Raw genomic sequence first — 12,979 nt, 5'->3', positions numbered from 1 at the left:
GTGGCTCACACCTGTAATCCTTTGTCCTTAGGACCATGTTTAGTGAGATATCATTAATTCCCACAAAGTAAAATAATGGATGGAAGAGTATATAAATTAAATGGTCAACCTGTATAGATCCAGCTGTGCCATCAAAAGCAAAAGAGAAGAAGCTTCACAAGGAATGCGGTGGTCAGAGAAAGCTTCAAGGAAGAGGCGGCACTTGAAAATGGGTAGAAAATGAATAGCATTGGAGGTGACGGAGACAGCTTGAGCGAAAGAATAGAGGCCAAAGTGAGCATGGTGTGTCTATGTTCTGATGAAGTAATTTTTAAGAAAAATTAAACTGGTGGGGTTTCCCAGAGTAGACTGGAAGGGAAAAAGGCCTATTCAAAAAAGTAGACTAAGAGGGTGTTACAGTAACTTAGACAGAAGATGACGTGGTCTTTGTGTCAGTGAAATGGAGCAGGAAGAACAGGATGGGGAGAAGATGAGGGCAAAAGAATAAAAACCAAAAACATTTCAAAGGCAAAAAATCTCTAGGATTTGGTGACTGACTGCTTCTGGGAGATGAAGGAAATGGGTAAGTCAGTGTTGACTTCACCTTTTTAAGACTGAATGATTTAAGAATGCTAGTATTGTTAACAGAGATAAGAAAGTTGCAAGATAAAGCTAATTTTTTTTTTTTTTGAGACAGAGTCTCGTTCTGTTGCCCAGGCTGGAGTGCAGTGGTGCGCTCTTGGCTCACTGCAACCTCCACCTCCCGGGGTCAAGCAATTCTTGTGCCTCAGCCTCCCAAGTACCTGAGACTACAGGCATGTGCCACCACACCTGGCTAATTTTTGTATTTTTCATAGAGATGGGGTTTTACCATGTTGCCAGGCTGATCTCAAACTCTTGAGCTCAGGCAACCTGCCTGCCATGGCCTCCCAAAGTGCTGGGATTATAGGCATGAGCCACTGCACCCGGCCAAGATAAAGCTAATTTTGAAGGAGGAGACTTAGTTGCAGACATAATGGATCTGAGATTATGGGAAACAGAAGGTTAATGGTTTAGTAAGCAATCTGTGATTATAAAACTGAAGCTTAGGTGAGATGAAAACAGCTAGAGATTCTTACAGTTTGACACTGTCAGCCTGGATGTGATGGCTGAAGTTCTGATGATTAAGACTCTGAGAGGGTATGTAGCAGTGCTTCCCAAACCTACCTACGACTCACCTGGGGATCTCGTTGACATGCAGATTCATGTTTCTTACACTCTCCCATACGATGCTGGTGTGATTGGTCCACGGACTATACTGAATAGCAGGGATGTGGAAAGATGAGCAGGGAGCTAACCATCTATGGTTTGGAGTTACCATTGGGGAGTAAAACAGAAGCGCCTACAAAAGAAAAAAAGTGTTTCCCAGAGTCATGTTTCTTGTCTTCTCCTTTTATTTCAGGTCCTTTGGAGAATACCTATCGTGATTTCTGGCTCATGGTATGGGAGCAAAAAGTCTTGGTGATTGTCATGACCACCCGGTGAGTTAATCCCTTTTTTCCAAAGGTCTCCACCTCCACTCTGTCCCTAGGCATGGGTGATTGAAGAGGGAAGTTTAGCTTTTAGAAATAATGAGGGTCAGCCTGGCACGGTGGCTCACGCCTGTAATCCCAGCACTTAGGGAGGCCAAGGCGGGCGGATCACAAGGTCAGGAGTTCCAGACTAGCCTGGCCAGCCTGGTGAAACCCCATCTCTATTAAAAATACAAAAAATTAGCCGGGCATGGTGGTGCGTGCCTGTAATCCCAGCTACTTGGGAGGCTGAGGCAGGAGAATCACTTGAACCCAGGAGGCAGAGGTTGCAGTGAGCTGAGATCACGCCATTGCACTCCAGCCTGGGCTACAGATCGAGACTCTGTCTCAATTAAAAAAAAAAAAAAAATGAGGATTAGGAAAGCCAGGGCAAAGATTTTGAGATATCTCTTAGCTAATCCACAACCCGGGTATGGTGGAGATGAATAGATCTAACTTGTTAAAGCTTTAATCCCTGGCTCTGGCAACCCTGTGCCAGTTATACCCTATTTTGAGGTCCTGGCCTTATCCGCTAAAGGAAGTTCTGGGAAACATGGGACAATTCTCCTTTTATCTGTTCCCTATTTCCAGAGGGGTGCTGCCTTCCTGACTCCTGAATTACCAGATTCCCTTTGCTCTCCATTTGTTGCTACTTTTTTTTTTTTTCTTCTGAGATGGAGTCTCACTCTATCTGGCGGCTGGAGTGCAGTGGCACGATCTTGGCTCACTGTAACTTCCGTCTCCCAGGTTCAAGCAATTCTCCTGCCTCAGCCTCCCGAATAGCTAGGATTACGGGCATGTGCCACCACGCCTGGCTAATATCTTTTTTTTTTTTTTTTGGAGATGGTGTCTTGCTCTGTCACCCAGGTGGGAGTACAATGGCTCGATCTCAGTTCACCGCAACCCTTGCCTCCCGGGTTCAAGTGATTCTCCTGAGTAGCTAAGATTATAGGAACGTGCCACCATGCCCAGCTAATTTTTGGATTTTTAGTAGAGATGGGGTTTTACCATGTTGGTCAGGCTGGTCTTGAACTCCTGACCTCGTGATCTGTTGCCTCAGCCTCCCAAAGTGCTGGGATTACAAGCGTGGGCCACTGCGCCTGGCCAGGAAGATTTTATTTTATTTTTATTTTATTTTATTTTTGAGACGGAGTCTCGCTGTCACCCAGGCTGGAGTGCAGTGGCACAATCTCAGCTCACTACAGGCTCTGCCCCCCCGGGGTTCACGCCATTCTCCTGCCTCAGCCTCCCGAGTAGCTGGGACTTCAGGCGCCTGCCACCTCGCCCGGCTAATTTTTTGTATTTTTAGTAGAGAAGGGGTTTCACCGTGTTAGCCAGGATGGGCTCGATCTCCTGACCTCGTGATCCGCCTGCCTCAGCCTCCCAAAGTGCTGGGATTACAGGCGTGAGCCACCGCGCCTGGCCGGAAGATTTTAATGAAAGGAATATTTTTGAAATTTTGGTCTACAAATCTGGCAAATTTAAGGAATAACCTATTTCAGATGAGGAAGGAAAAAAATGAATGTGAATGTTAAATTCCCTTCCTTAGCACTGTTATAACCACCACTTATTTGGAGAGGAGGTAGTGGGAGAAGTTCTACCTTGGAATACTTTGGGGCCACTGGAGGGTGGCAAGGTAGATTTAGGCCTTTTTTTTTTTGAGACAAGAGTCTCACTCTATTGTGCAGGCTGGAGTTCAGTGGTGCGATCTCAGCTCACTGCAACCTCCGCCTCCCAGGTTGAAGCTATTCTGCCTCAGCCTCCCAAGTAGCTGGGATTACAGGTGCCCACCACCATGCCTGGCTAATTTTTGTATTTTTAGTAGAGATGGGGTTTCACCGTGTTGGCCAGACTAGTCTCGAACTCCTGACCTCAGGTGATCCGCCACCTTGGCCTCCTAAAGTGCTGGAATTACAGGCATGAGTCACTGCGCCTGGCCTAGGCCTTTTTTTTTTTTGAGACAGAGTCTCACTTTGTCATCCAGGCTGGAGTGCAGTGGTGCCATCTCAGCTCACTGCAGTCTCAACCTCCTGGATTCAAGCAATCCTCCTACCTCAGCCTCCTAAGTAGCTGGGACTACAGGTACCCACCACCATGCCTGACTAATTTTTGTATTTTTAGTAGAGATAGGGTTTCCATGTTGCCTGGGCTGGGACTTCAGGCTTTTACACAAACCTCCTGCTAACATACCAGTAGATGTGTGTTTATCAGTTTATCAGAGAGTTCTCTCTGACCTATCATATTTTCATATTTTCTCTACTTTTTTTTTTCTTTTTCTTTTTTTTCTTTTTCTTTTTCTTTTTTGAGATGGAGTCTCATGATGTTACCCAGGCTGGTCTCAAACTCCTGGTCGTAGGTGATTCTCCTGCCTAAACCTCCCAAGTAGCTGGGATTACAGGCATGCACCACTATACCCAGCTACTATACTGTTTTTGTCTCTGTTCACCCAGTATTTATCCCACATATGTGAGACGTACTATTGCGTATTAGGAAAAAGACCAAATGCTGTAGTAAGTGCTCAGTAACTGTCTGCTATATAAGTACATGCAGAAACTTCAGCTGTGAGTACATTTGTTTAGAATGAAGAGGTTTCCTTTCCTTTCTGCTGAGAATCAATGGTGTAAGTTAGAAGCAATGCAAGAGATGATATTGCTGCCTGGGGGTATATCAGGTCTTTGGGGAAGCCAGGTTACTGCTGTGGAGAGGAACGATGGAAGGCTTACCTTGCTCTGTGTGTCTTCAGCTTTGAGGAAGGCGGCAGGAGAAAGTGTGGCCAGTACTGGCCTTTAGAAAAAGACTCTCGGATCCGATTTGGCTTCCTCACAGTGACCAATCTAGGCGTGGAGAACATGAATCATTATAAGAAAACAACGCTAGAAATTCACAACACAGAGGTAAATCCAGGTTTCTTTTTTCTCACCTTGTTGAAACAGGGGGAGAATAATTACTGTAATGAAAATCTCCAGAGGGAATAGGTAGGATACCAGGGAAGTTATGAGTTGCTTCTGTTTTTCTAGGGACAGGATGAGGATATTTAACTCACAGCCAATATAGCCATATTACTGCAGCACGATAGGAACATTAAATAGGAGTAAAGCTTATAATTTTAGAAATCTGGGGCTGGGTGCAATGGCTTAGGCCTATCATCCCAGCACTCTGGGAGGCAGAGGTGGAAGGATCACTTGAGCCCAGGAGTTCAAGATAATCTAGGCAACACAGTGAGATCCTGTCTCTACAAAACATAGAACAAATTAGCTGGGCATGGTGGCACACGCCTGTAAGGTCAAGGCAGCAGTAAGTTTGATCGTGCCACTGCACTCCAACCTGGGCAACAGAGTGAGATCCTGTCTCAAAAAAAATTCTGGATCTTACAGTATAGGAATTCTGCCTTTTCCAAACAATTAACCAACCCTTCCTTTGGGTTTGTAGTAAAGAAGCAATTATGGGAAAAGTTGACAGTGGTGGATAGGAGCCTTGGTGGTAGGGATAACCAGGGTGTTGAGAATCTGGAAAAGCCAGAGGTAGCTAGGGGCAGGCAGAAATAACCTTGTTAACGTTTACTTCTTTTCTCATCTAAGGAACGGCAGAAACGCCAGGTGACCCACTTCCAGTTCTTGAGCTGGCCAGACTATGGTGTCCCTTCCTCAGCAGCTTCCCTCATTGACTTCTTGAGAGTGGTCAGAAACCAGCAGAGTCTGGCTGTGAGCAACATGGGAGCACGCTCCAAAGGGCAGTGCCCTGAGCCACCCATTGTGGTCCATTGCAGTGCAGGCATTGGCAGGACAGGTAACGCACCTAATGCAGCTCTTGGTGTCTGCAGGGGCAGTAGGGGTGGACGAGGAAAAACAAAGCTCTTAGCCCACATCTGTGATTGGAGAAGGAACTCACTTGCTCCCTTGGTGGTGAATTGCTGTGAAAAATCCCTCTTCTAATGTCCTTTTGGTGGACCAAGTGATGGCCAGAATATATATTTCACAAGCCAAGTCCTCTAGGGGTTGATGTTTTATACACCCCATCATAACGCTGACTCTGTCACCTGTTAGAACTGTCACTGCAGGTATCCCAGAGAGCTCAGCTGGGCTGCTGCTTCCTTCCCATCCAGCCCTCCCTGGAGGGACTCCCCACCCTGTGCTGTGTTCTCCATTCTGGAGCCAGTTAGCAGCTTTTGCCTTAAGGGCATGTACATGGTAGGAAATGTTGGCCTTTCTATTTCAAAGGTCCCTTTGGGAGAAAGTTGAGAATAGGTTTTTGTTAGGCCTCTAAAAAACTTGTGGACTCTGGAAATTAGGTGTGGGAGTGCTGTCAGTCTGTCTGTCTGGGATTGAAGCAGGAAGTTCCCCTGTGTCACCTTCCCATTTCCACTTCCTGTTACCCCAAGTGTATGTCCTGAGAAATAAGAGGCCTTCTCATTTCTCTGGCCTCCAACACTCCCTGTGACCTCCTTCTTGAGTCCTTTCAGGCCTAAGGCCACCTGGCCTTCTGCCATGAGGCACTTTGCCTGTGAATTCATTCATTCAGTTCTGCCTGGGTTATTTGGTAGAGGGAGGAAGAGAAGAGAGGTAAACCAGATGTGATCACTTCCTTCCTTCTTCAGGTACCTTCTGCTCACTGGACATCTGCCTGGCACAGCTGGAGGAGCTTGGCACCCTTAATGTGTTCCAGACGGTGTCACGCATGAGGACCCAGAGGGCCTTCAGCATCCAGACCCCTGAGCAGTACTATTTTTGCTACAAGGCCATCCTGGAGTTCGCAGAGAAGGAGGGCATGGTATCCTCTGGCCAAAACCTGCTGGCCGTGGAGAGTCAGTAACTCTCCTACGAACCTCCTACCTGTTGGCCAGCCTTCCTTAAACTACCCTGGACACCGCTGAGCCTATAGGTTGCCATCAGTTACGCTGAAGCCATGGATCAACTTCTTTCTTGTGTCTCCCAGCACACGTGTGCACGCAAGGCAGCCTTTCCCTTTGGCTAGATAAATGTGGTGAAATTGCCACTAGAAAGGGCCAGTAGCAATGTGTTCTTAATTCCTAGCATCTGCTATCAAACTGTGCCTTATTAAAACCAAATTGTGGCTATTGATTTTTGCTAGGGTCCCCGAGGTAAGTGGGGAAGGAACCTCCCTCCTCCTTTCTCCCGCCATTCTTTTTCTGAGGTCCCCTGTCTCCCACTCCTTCCCTTTCCTAGGATTTTATGGGGAGGTTTGATGAGCATTTGCCTTTCTCCCCAGAGAGCTTGACCAAGTTACATATTCTAGAGATCGTCCTGAGTGCCAAGCACGTTTATAAGTAGGGCGTGTATTCCAGTCCTTTCTGTCATTCTGTGTGTGTGTGTGTGTGTGTGTGTGTGTGTGTGTGCACTTATGTGTATGGGTCCATATGTACGTGTGTATATAATATATATTGTATGTGATAATATGATCGTATTCTATAAATACATATACACACAGATACTCCTTTGCAGAAGTTCCTGGGGCTCCGTGTTGCAGTTCAGGACTCCTTGCTTCTTGGACCCTACTATTTATCCTGGACTAGCTTGGGTTGGTGATCATGTCTCCTCTTGTCAGGCTACAGAGTGGTGGAAGAGGACACACACACATCTCCTCCATGTTCCTGCCACAGGGCCCCTTCCTTAAGTAATGACTTATCTCCTTCCAGTTGCCACCTGTTGGAGCCAAGAATGTATTAGTTTGTGGTGACACTGGGTTAGCTCAGCATGGATTTCCCTTATCCGATGATTTTTCTACATTTACTTGGCCAATTTGGGGAACAGACCTCCACTGTGATTCCATACTCTCTCTTTGCTTTCACTATCCCAGGGATGGGAGGCGGAGGGTAGAGATGAACTCACTGAGCAGCCAGAGCCAAATGCAATCGGTACGAATCTTAGAAGGAAGGAGGGGGAGCCCAGGTATGAGAAAGAAAAAACCACTAAGAAAATACCTCCCTGGGAGGATGAGCTGGGGCCCTTTTTCTTTTGCTGGATGGTTCCTTTATGCAGCTTGGCCCTGTCTACCGAGATGCCCATCTCTTCCTGCCTGCTAGCCTGCTAGACCCTCAAACTGGGTGGGTTCTGTGTCAATAAAAAGCTTCACCCACTGGCTGAGTAAGGTGGTCCCCTGCAATCACTGTTTGTCCCCTACCCACCCAACCTGTCCCTGCCTGCTCCCTGCCCACTCATCCTTATGTGCTAGGGATAAATCAAGAGTCCTCAGCACTCCACATTCCCAAAAAATCCCAGGAACTCCTAAACCTTCCCCTGTCACAGAAGATGAGGTTGGCAGCTGATCAGACCTCAATAATTTTATACTGTAATAAGCTCTTTGAATGTGTATATTATTATTTTTTACAATCATTTCATTTTGTATTTAATATCAATGGACTGAGTCAGATTCAGAAAATAATTGTAATGTTCATATTCAATATCTTACAGTGATACAGTTTTGTATTTACATATAAATATACCGACATGATCAAAACCCTTTTAGCTTCATCAATTTAGCAGCCTGGGACATGAGGGAGGGGGTCCAGGAGCTGGTCTGGGAGGGATGAGGGAGGCAGGGAGGGACCCAAGGCTTCAGTATCTGAGACTTTGAGTTCTGACACTATGAGTTCACCTTGTCTGTAGGCCATGGCCCTATCTCTGGACAGAGGGACCAGCACCAGTTCAGTGCTTGAGATGTGCTAAGCGCTATGCTAGGTGCTTTTCCCCCACCCTGCCTCATTCAAACCTCACAACAATTCAGTGAGATATTATCTTCTCTCCCTTCTCCTGTGCACCCCTTTCTCATTTCTATATAGATGAGGAAGGTGAGGTCCAGAGGGTTACAGTGATTTGCTCTAAAACGAGCTCAAGTTGGTCTGCTTACAAAGCCTGTGGTCTCTTCACTGCATGGAAGATGGAGATCTTGTGTTTGGAGAACAGAGGTTTGTTTAGCTCTCCTTTCAGAGTATAAATAGTTCTTAAATTCCAGGTTGTTGTTCTTGTGCCCATGCTTCATGTAGTAGACTCGAAGGGCGACAGGGTTGGTGACTGACTGTCCTAGCTAGGACCTCCTGATGTAGGGTCCTCATGTCTGCAGCGTACCAAAGGGGTTATCATTCTCCCCAGGAAACTCCATATCTATGGGTACATGGTCTTTGTGAGAAGATCTTGAGTCATTTGCATTTATCTCTTAGAGAGAAAGGAACCAGAAGCTTTGTACATGGAAGACCACTCCCCATATCATACCTGTTGGCTGTTGATGGCCTGCCCAGTTGGGACAGTTGTGGCTGGGAAATATTGGGGTGTTCTTAATAATAGTCATAGCAGCCAATTTACTGGATGCTCACTCTATTCCAGGCACTGTTCAGAGTAATTTCTAGGTATCATCTCATTCACCCTCAACAACCTTTTGAGGTAGGTATTGACAGAAGGAAAAAATTGAGAGACAGGAATGTTAATTTGCTACAGCCAGGATCCCAGACCATCTGACTCCAAAGTATCTTCTTTCATCTCTTACACTAGACTTCCTCTAAGGATCCATCTTCTGATCTGCCAATAAATTTTTATCGAGTTTCTTACCATAATCAGGAGCTCAAGTGTAGAGCAGAAGATTAATCTAGTTCCTTCTCCAGATGAGCCTCCATTCTCTTGGGAGTGCACAAACATAAGAAGTGAACAGAGATTCTTGGAAATCTGAGAAACCAGAGAGGTCAGGGGTTTGGTGGAACATGTAAGAAATGGGATTAATGATAAACGGCCTGGAGGAGGTAACTTTAAATTGTCATTTATTTGAAGAGGCTGTAACCCGACTGCCCTGTGAATTTAAGGTTATGCAAGAGTTCCTCATTGCATATCTGAACACTGGTGAGGTTATCTATCACTTCAGCTCCATAAAATGCTGATTCCTGGGCCCATCCAGTAGGTTGTTAGTGAGTGACAGGATTATCCAGGTTTGGGAACCATAGATTTAGTTCATGTTTCTGACCCTATAGAGAGTTAACGAATTGATGTCTCCTAAATTTTCAGTAAAACTCAGAGGAACTCCTCCCACTGCCATTGTTTGTAGCTTTTACCAGCGTGAACCTACCTGTGTTAGGTGTTAAAGGAGGAGGTAAAGGAAAGGGAAGGCAGAGACGCAACCCAGAATCTGTTTGGCAAGTCAGGGTTCTCATACAGGAGACTTAGTGAACAAAGCAAGAGAAAATGCTCAGGGTCCAAGTGCAGTGGCTTTATGCCTGTAATCCCAGTACTTTGGAAGGCCGAGGTGGGCAGATCACCTGAGGTCAGGAGTTTGAGACCAGCCTGACCAATATGATGAAACCCCATCTCTACTAAAAATATAAAAATTACCCGGGTATGGTGGCCATGTGCTTGTAATCCCAGCTACTCGGGAGGCTGAGATGGGAGAATCACTTGAATCTGGGAGGCAGAGGTTGCAATGAGCCAAGATCGCGCCATTGCACTCTAGCCTGGGCAACAAGAGTAAAACTCCATCTCAAAAAAAATAAATAAAAAGAAAGACAGTGTTCAGGAAAGAAGAAAACACTGAGCTAAAGCAGGCTTCTGCTTCTGATTTGATTGCTGTTTGTTTCACCTTTCTCTAACATTCCCATGCTATATGATTTTTCAAACATGAGATAATCCCTGTGTCCTTTTTCCCATTGCTCCCTTCATCTTGCCCATCCTCGTTGGCTAGGATGGGACTCCTGAGACGAAGGGTGCCCCAGCATCCTCAGCCTAGGAGGCCCACCCTTATCAGTCTTCATGTGACAGTATGCAGGTAAATGACAGAGTAGGACTTGTTCTTGGGAGAATGGACTATTTAGCATCATAGCCCTAGGGAAATTTGGTTCCTTCCCTGAAAGGAATGCTTCCTGTCTCTTGGGACAGACAGACACACATACAAAAACTTTTATAAATCAGAGACCTAGAGGGAATTGGGCCAAGAGGCATTGGCCAAGTAGAAAAGCTTCTCTAGAGTGACCCAGCTCTTTTGTGGTTTTGAGGTCTTACCACTGAACCAAACCCAAGTCCTAGGTTCCCTCTGTAAAAGAAGGGGCTACACTAGATGATCCTACCATGGGTCCTCTGACTGTAAGGGTCCAGTTCTTTGTTGGACAGTGCAAACACCCATAGAGGAGCTATTAGGCCTTTACTTGGGTTGAGTTGGCTCCCACTAGCACTCCCCACTTTTCATTTTTTTTACTTTCAGAGACAGAGTCTCACTCTGTTGCCTAGGTTAGAGGGGAGTGGCATGATCATGGCTCACTGCAGTCTCAACAACTGGGCTCAAGCAGGAACCCAGCTTTTTTTTTTCTCTCTCTCTCTCTCTCTCTCGAGACAGGATCTCACTATGTTGCCCAGGCTGGTCTCGAACTCCAGCCTCAAGCAATCCTCCTGCCTCGGCCTCCCAAAGTGAGAGGATTACAGGCATGGGCCACCACACCCAGCCTCTCCAGTTTTAGTGTGTTTTCAGAGTCTCTTCTTTCAAGCTGCTGCTACTTCCCTAGCTTCCCTCAGTTCTCTTCCCCCTTGGCCTTCCAATTGGAGGAAAAGCAGGTCAGGTCTCTGTCATCTCCAAGACCAGCCTATAGGCCTTTAAAGTTTCCCTGTTTCTTAATGTGGGGTCTACAGGGTTTCTCAGAGGCAAAGCATGAACAGACCAAGGGTCCTATAGCTCCCAACCTAGTCCTTAGATTTCTCTCTGGCCTTGGTTACTCCCACAAACCACTGTGAGCCTACCAAGGGCAGGAGTGGAAATGCCCATCAGCCTGGGAACCATCTTTTTCTCTTAGGAGGTATCCGCCCTATAGTTACCTTTACACAACACTTGTGAATATCAAGTGTTCTAGACTGCACTGCTCATAATTGACTACAGAGAAGACTAGGATCTTCTCCACAAATAGAAATATATCACTTTTACTTGGAGATGTTTTCTTGGGGGAAAAAAAATCTAGCACCTTGAAACCTGTTACAATGTTTAAATCTCCCTCCTTTACCTTGGCTGTCATAAAATCCTCCTGTTTGAGCTAAATGTGGCCTGCTGAAGTCTTAAATGCCCATATTTTTCAGGCTAAGGCCATGGTGGACATAGCTAACTCCACTAGAATCCTAGCTGGGGGTGCTGGAAAAAACGGTACAGTGCCCCTCTCAGACTCCAGGCTCACGTCCGTCTCCCCTCCCCGCACATTATAATCTGGCTACTTCTCTAATGCTGCTGCGTAGTTTGTCTTAAAGCCTCAAGACTGGCCAGATGTGCACCTGAGTAAAGGTCAGCCATTTCATCTGGGGGCTCTTTCTTGACTTTTAATGAATTTTCTTCTGTGAAAAAATGTATTTTTAATAAAAAATTTTCTGTGGCCAGCATCCAGTGGAAGTCTGGAGTCTGATGTGCAGGGCAGATACTGGTCTGGAGATGTCAGTTTAGGACTTAGTTAGACAGAAGCAATGAGCCTTGAAGTGAGAATGAGGAAGGCAAGAGAGGAGATACGTTTGGATGTCACCAACATTTAGGTAATGGGTGGAGGAAGAAAAGCTGCTGAAGGATACTAATGAACAGGCAGAGGTAACTGAGCACAAAGCCAGGCTGCTTTGTCACAGGCTGCTTTGTCACAGGCTGCTGAGAGGTAGGTAGTGGCTGGGACGAATGAACAAGATCTGAAATGTGGGTTCATTAGAAGTCTTCGAAGGGACTATGTGGCTGTTAGGGAGGCTGCATGAGAGAGATGTGAAGGAATAGACTGCAGTGCCCAGGCTGTCCTCACTTAAACCAAAACAAGGCCCACCTTGATCTCTTACACATTAGGCTTCTGAATAAGATTTTCTTTGAACAAAGGACCTTGCTGGGTGCAGTGGCTCAGGCCTGTAATCCCAGTGCTTTGGGGGGCTAAGGTGGGAGGATCACTTGAGGCCAGGAGTTTCAGACCAACCTGAGCAACATGGCAAAACCCCGTCTCTAAAAAAATAAATAAAAATAATAAATTCTCAAATGGCAAGCTATTCTATTTTTAAAAAGCAGTAACAAAGGAACTCGTTGCTTTAAAAAAAAAAAAAAAAAGGTCAGGCCAGGCGCAGTGGCTCACACCTGTAATCCCAGCACCTTGGGAGGCCAAGGCGGGTGGATCACTTGAGGTCGGGAGTTTGAGACCAGCCTGACCAACGCAGAGAAACCCCATCTCTCCTAAAAATACAAAATTAGCCGGGTATGGTGGCGCAAGCCTGTAATCCTAGCTACTCGGGAGGTTGAGGCAGAAGAATCGCTTGAACCCAGGAGACGGAGGTTTCGGTGAGCAGAGATCGCGCCATTGCACTCCAGCCTGGGCAAGAAGAGCGAAACTCTGTCTCAAAAAAAAAAAAAAAAAAAAGCCACCAAACAACTGGTAAAGAGAAGGAAACACTTTGAAAACATAAAGCCAGGTAAACTGAGGAACATGCTGAGTGACCCAGAAGGGTAAACTAATGCTCAGCCAG

At 46.1% G+C, this 12,979-nt stretch overlaps 1 protein-coding gene across 2 annotated transcripts in view; it reads left to right on the top strand.

Moving 5' to 3' along the window:
- The window catches only part of PTPN9 (protein tyrosine phosphatase non-receptor type 9), a 107,032-nt gene extending 99,029 nt beyond the window's left edge, over positions 1–8,003 (top strand). Inside the window, exons 11-14 of one of the 2 annotated variants that reach the window (XM_024348981.3) lie at positions 1,421–1,499; positions 4,273–4,423; positions 5,108–5,315; positions 6,124–8,003. In XM_024348981.3, coding sequence (XP_024204749.1) covers positions 1,421–1,499; positions 4,273–4,423; positions 5,108–5,315; positions 6,124–6,338 — 653 coding nt within the window. In that variant the 3' untranslated portion in view covers positions 6,339–8,003. 2 annotated transcript variants of the gene reach the window in all.
- The last annotated feature ends 4,976 nt before the right edge of the window (positions 8,004–12,979 follow it).

The sequence above is a fragment of the Pan troglodytes genome, chromosome 16 (assembly GCF_028858775.2).
Source record: "Pan troglodytes isolate AG18354 chromosome 16, NHGRI_mPanTro3-v2.0_pri, whole genome shotgun sequence".
NCBI lineage: Eukaryota > Metazoa > Chordata > Mammalia > Primates > Hominidae > Pan > Pan troglodytes.
This window is presented reverse-complemented; position numbering and strand designations above follow the sequence as displayed.